The sequence below is a fragment of the Brassica oleracea genome, chromosome C4 (assembly GCF_000695525.1).
Source record: "Brassica oleracea var. oleracea cultivar TO1000 chromosome C4, BOL, whole genome shotgun sequence".
Lineage (NCBI taxonomy): Eukaryota > Viridiplantae > Streptophyta > Magnoliopsida > Brassicales > Brassicaceae > Brassica > Brassica oleracea.
Window position 1 is genome coordinate 30569311 of NC_027751.1, and position 6054 is coordinate 30575364.

Below are 6054 nucleotides of genomic sequence, written 5' to 3' on the forward strand. Positions count from 1 at the left end.
AACAATAAAATAGGAATCATTTAAGCATATTAATGTAACTGAAAAGACAAGTAATAAATTAGACAGTTTTATTCGTTTTAAAATATTTCATAAATACAACTGAAAAAAAAATAAGCAAAAAAAGAAATTTAATTAATGAAATAAGAATATTTTTAAATGATACTTTTCTTTTAATAATATAGATAGATAGTAATAACCCATGGGCCATGGGTAATCGTAATACCACTTTCAAAAAATAAAGCTAATATTTTTTAATTGAAAATAAAGAAAAAGGCGGCGTCAACCAAAAATGGATCAAATTTATGAACTCGTCACCATCTTTGACGGCAGCTGTTAGAAAGACAAATAATAATTAATAAAAATCATTTTGAAATTTTAGAAAAATAAATACCCTACAATTCGGTTTATCATACCTTTTCTGCGATCAACATGAGGAATATGTATCATCTCCATTTTAGGATCATTCTCAAACGCATTCCATTGTTCATCCGAAAATCCCCGCTTGTCCCCAATCCCAATTATTTTTTCAATTTCATAATCTTTTCTAAGTGTTCGCAAACCCTTGAGAATTCTCTTGGAGAAATTGTTCAAGTCAACCTTTCCTTTGATGCAGACATTATCAAAGTGCCAGTAAATAATGACGTTAACATCGCGAATGCTTAAATCGGTGTTTTTTTTATCACTAGTATATTTATGAGCTTTCCAATAATGCAGTGGAGAGAGACGCTTTGGGATCTTTTGTCCTACAAAGCAGATATAACAGACTTGTCACTTGGGTAAAGTTTACACGACAGAATAGTGTGAAGTTTTCATGTTATAACATGCTAGAAAACTTGAATTGGTAAATCTTCAAATGCCAAAACAAAAAGTTTGTTAGATATTTCAAAACGAAAAATGTTTGATAGATAATATTCATCCTGTTAAACATTAGTTGTGTGTCATATTGTTTTATGTTTCGTCATATATTTTTTTTCTCTAAAAGTAACATTTTTTAAGTTTGCTAGATGTTTGATAAAAAAAAAAGTTTGCTAGATGCTATTGTTTTCATAGACATCTTATATATAGTCAAGTTTTAGTCCAAGTCATTTACAAGTTCGACAATGTCTCAGCGTACATGACAACCGATATACATTTTTGGACTAAAATCCAAATATACATCTATTACGAAAGAAATCCGATAGAACCACATGAATCTCAAATAAATATTATGTCAGTCTGAAAAGGATCCCAAATTATATTGTTGGAGTCAAGCACAGAGTATGTGATAAAAAAAATAGAGAAAATAGTATTTAGACAGAGGAAAGTAAAGAAATATTACTAATGATAAATTAATTTTGGTTTTTTAGTTCGTAAATAATTTTATAATTTTTACTGAAATTATTATAATAAGGGTATTTTAGATATTACTGATGAAACTGAATTACAAATAACTTGCTCTAGGAAAAAAAAAATTGAGTAGATTTATTTTAATTATTCTTAATAATTGTTAGGTCATTATAGATAATGTTCTCAATTAAAAATGAAAATTAATATATTATCAAATTCACACATCTAATAATGAAAAGCTTCTGTCGATTTGTACCTGGGGGTTTTCTGATTGGTTTATGGGGTTGAATTGGTTCAGCCACTAGTGTTGGTTTTTTACTGATATTCATGATCAAACTCTTCCGTTTGGTAGACTGACCTGTAACGATAGGCTTGGCAGCCTTTGGAAAATAATGGTGCAAATCTGCAAAAAAATAACAACTAATTAAATACAACTTTTAGAGATGAAAAATAAACTATTTTTTGAGATCTAGACTCTTACCTTTGGGTTCATCGTTGTTGCTCATTGTGTGGGTTTAGAAAGAAGAAATAAAGTGAAGTATTGAAAATGCACTTTAGTGAGACTCTGCTGAGTTTAAGACTTGAGAGGCGACTTGAAAGAGCTATAAATATTAGTCATTCGCAAGAAGATGCAGTGTCTACCAAACGGTCAAGACCTTTACACTAAAGTAAGTAACGAACGGTCTAACTAATAATACTGATTTTATTTAACTTTCTGAATGAACAATGTTTCCAATCTTATCGTTGCTTTCTGAAATTGGTATCTTCGCGGTTTTATAGTTTGTATAGGAGGGGATGTGTTCACATTATCTACATGTACACTAATTTACAAAATATTATTTTAACACTATCTACGTAGATATACACTGGTTATGAAAACCCTTTTACGAAAAAACAAAATACATGTAAACTGGTTTATGAATAACTATGTACATTTTACCACAATTTAATATTACCCATCTATATAATAGTTAATACTAGGATACGAACTTCGCTTTGCGCAAGATGAGTTTATATAACTAAAATTTAAAACATATAGTATTTACAAATTAAATATTTATATGTGATGGATTTTTTTTTATATCTATACAACTGTGTTTTTTTATATAATCATATATACGTTGGAACGGAACCACTTGTAATTGTAATTTTGGACGAAAAATCTTTAAATTTATCATGGGCCTGATCGATATGGACTTAAAAATATTACACGAATTTCAGAATATCACAGTTTTACATAAGATGAATAATAAAATATAAAAAATACAACTACAAATTTGGCAAGTCTTTAAAGCAATGTTTTGAAAACCGGATCGGACTTTGACTCGACATTGTAGTTGGGTCAATGGTTGGACCGATCCAACCGATTCAATCGGGTTTTCAATCAAGTAACTATATATATGTATAACTATAAATTTTTTTATATAAACTTTATATCATTGTTAGAATCTAAAGTTGATATGAAAACAAAATGAAAACTTCAAAAATAATATAAATATATATAATGAAAACTATTTTACTTAGATATATATTAGAAAACAATATGAAATTTTTATGAAACCTTTTCAGAATTTGTAATTTTTTATTCTTGTAAACTGAATTTAAGAAAACAGGGTTTTAATATCGAATCGAATCACTGAGTTTTAACGAGTTTTACCGTGTTTTGATTTGGTTTACCGTTTTAATTTAAATCCAATTTTTAGTATAACTCGGAAAAACTAGGACCGAGTTAAAACCGAACCAACGGTTAGAAAAACTTAATCTGTTTTTTCAATACGGTAAAACCGAACCAACTAGGACCGAACGGAACCGAAATAGAGAAAGTAGTTTGAATTTGATAATACTGAGTGGATATTATTTTTAAAAAACCGGGGTTTATGGATATGGTTTGGTATCTGACCCGAGAACACCGAATAAACAGAATAAAACGATTAACTAATATATAGTTGCATACTTTTATGTAAATTATATAGCATAATTAATAGTATTTATATATATAATCTAGTGTTATACTTAAAATGTTGATTTTAGTAATTTAATATTTTTAAGTTTACATTTTTTTTCTTTTTATCAAATTAAACACAAAATTATTTTATTTTTCGTTGACAAATACATGTACTAATATTTTTGTTATTTAATAATATTATGGATTCCTAATTTATCTTATTTTTATTTTATTAAAATTATTATTATTATTATCTATCTTATTAAAATAGAAGAACACTTATAAATTAACCCCTAAAACTTCAATTTATTTACGCCTCAATGCCACTGAAGTAATAATTAATCTTATTTTAAACATTAACTGTCTTTTCCTAATTTATACATAATTACCTAAACTAAATTCACAACAAATTCATGATAAATCTTAAATTTAATTACTACACTACAATTAGAAATCCATATATTTAGGATCTTCGTAATTGATAAGTCTTAAATTATAAAAATACATGACTTAATAAATTTTAACAAATTTATAATCAATACTTTCCCATTTTTCTTTGTTTTAACTTTTCTTAAGAATAAATTTTACTGAGTAGTAAATATATAGATATGAATTATTATAAACTATTATAAAATATATTTTGATGATATAGTAAAATAATAGAAGTATTTAACAACCATAGTTACATTATTACACCAAGTAATACCAATGGTTAAATAAATTAATATGAACTTTTTAAATTAGTTTTAAAATAATTTAAGTAAACGTACAGAAAAATTAAAACAAAATCATTTCATTTACAATATAATTTTGTCAAAGTTTACAATAAACTTAACTAAAATAACTATAATTGTAAATATACATATTCTTAGATTGATATTCAAAATTAATTTTCATATTTCACATGATGAATATGTATGATGTTTTTATTATTTAGTTATGTGTGTCATTAGTTTTAGTCAAATAGAATTATATAAAACTCAACATGCATTTATATAAAATTGATTTCGAATATGAAAGATGTGTCATTAATTAATAAACATGATAAAAACGTGATATAATGTTAAATATAAAATAATAATTAATTTACATTAACGTAAAAAAACTTGTAAAAACCACCTACACCGATTTAGGTATCCGTTTACTCAATTTAGAATACAATATCGTTAAAAAAATATATAGTTATATTTTTATTATTTATTAGTTACTAAAAATTTAAAACTACATAAAATAATCATTTATATAATATATACATAAATATATATTATTCCATTTATATATTATTGGTAACTTATTTTTATACAAATTAAATTTCACTCAAAATCAAATACAATAAATTTATATGATAAAAATATGGTGATGTAATTGAATGTTAAAAAGAAAATATAATTACTCAATTTATTAAATAGAATTATTATGTTTAAAATGTTGTATTTAGCAATTATATAATATGCGTCAAAACTTAAATAATATAATTTATACAAAAAAAATTTTACTTGTAAAAATGAAAATAAATAGCCTTGCGGTCGCACGGATCAAACTCTAGTTATTATTAATTTAATATGTTTACTAATTATTTTAAATAGTAAAAAAAAAGAAAAAGAAAAATGGTCTAATTAAAAACTGAAATATCTTCATGTTTTATTAAAGCTGGTATCTAATAATTTATATAATATTTGCGGGTAGGTTAGCGTCGTTGATAATTACCATAAACTAATAAACTAATACGAAAACCAATTATTATAATTATCCTTAACTCCCCCAAAATATATTATCAATTCTTGGTTTGCTTCCAATGTTTTTGCATCTTAAATATAATTTTTCTATAGTTACCTCATATCTAATTGTGTATCAAGCCAATTCTATTTGATATTTAAGCATCTATACTAGTAAAATGGAATGAGTCCTAAAAAATCTACTTATTTAAGGTTGTTGGACTTTTTTCTTTTAACCTACAAATTAAACTAAATATATCTAAACTATTAATATGTCGTATTTTTTTATTTTTCTCTTATATCCTATTGTTTATTATCCTATTTTCGTGGACATCATTATTTTCAAAAAATATCCTAATAATAATGCCTACTTTCTAGGATTCATATTTTGAATCATTATTAAATTAGTGATTACATACCTTACGATTTCAAATATTATAAAACACTATTTTATTAAGTAAAGGTGACATATCCACTTTGATTCATGCATAATAGCCCATCGAACTGGTATATGGAAATCAGGCATTGTTGTTTTCTTCCAGCTGCAAATAATAAACACGAACAACCGACTTTAGAGCTGCAACATCAAAAAGGTTATTAGTAATTATTCAAAATGTCATATAAGAAAGCTTTGATGATGGGGAACAAAATTAAACAATACTTTTAGTATACACAAATCAGTAGAAAAAAGTTTTGGCCACATATGTTATTATTTAAAAATAATTACTCAAAACTATAGTATAACAATGTGCTACAATAATATGACTATAACCCATCAGGATCATATATATCGAATTCGACCATATGATATATCATTTTTTAAGAAATTAAATTAATTTATTCGAGACCACAGGGTTTTTTTTTTTAATTTTGTTAGATTCAAATATTTTTTTATAAAGACCACCTCCAATAATAGTGGGGTTTTGGGGTTTTTACTGGATTAAATTAGATTTTAATTAACAATTTTTTTTAAATCCGAACCAGATTATATACAGGGTACCGGGTCTACTGTTTGATCACGGCTTTGAGTCGGATAGGAAAACTCTTCTTAAAATTCAAACATCATAA

The 6054-nt window shown here is 25.2% G+C and overlaps 1 protein-coding gene across 1 annotated transcript; it reads right to left on the reverse strand.

Moving 5' to 3' along the window:
- Nucleotides 1-375: 375 nt before the first annotated feature.
- On the reverse strand, nucleotides 376-1890 carry LOC106338631. The gene is made up of 3 exons (XM_013777565.1): nucleotides 1808-1890; nucleotides 1583-1729; nucleotides 376-743 (listed from the first exon to the last, which is right to left on the reverse strand). Exons 1-3 carry the CDS (start codon nucleotides 1830-1832, stop codon nucleotides 376-378), a joined length of 540 nt encoding a protein of 179 aa, XP_013633019.1. The 5' UTR covers nucleotides 1833-1890.
- Nucleotides 1891-6054: the final 4164 nt, after the last annotated feature.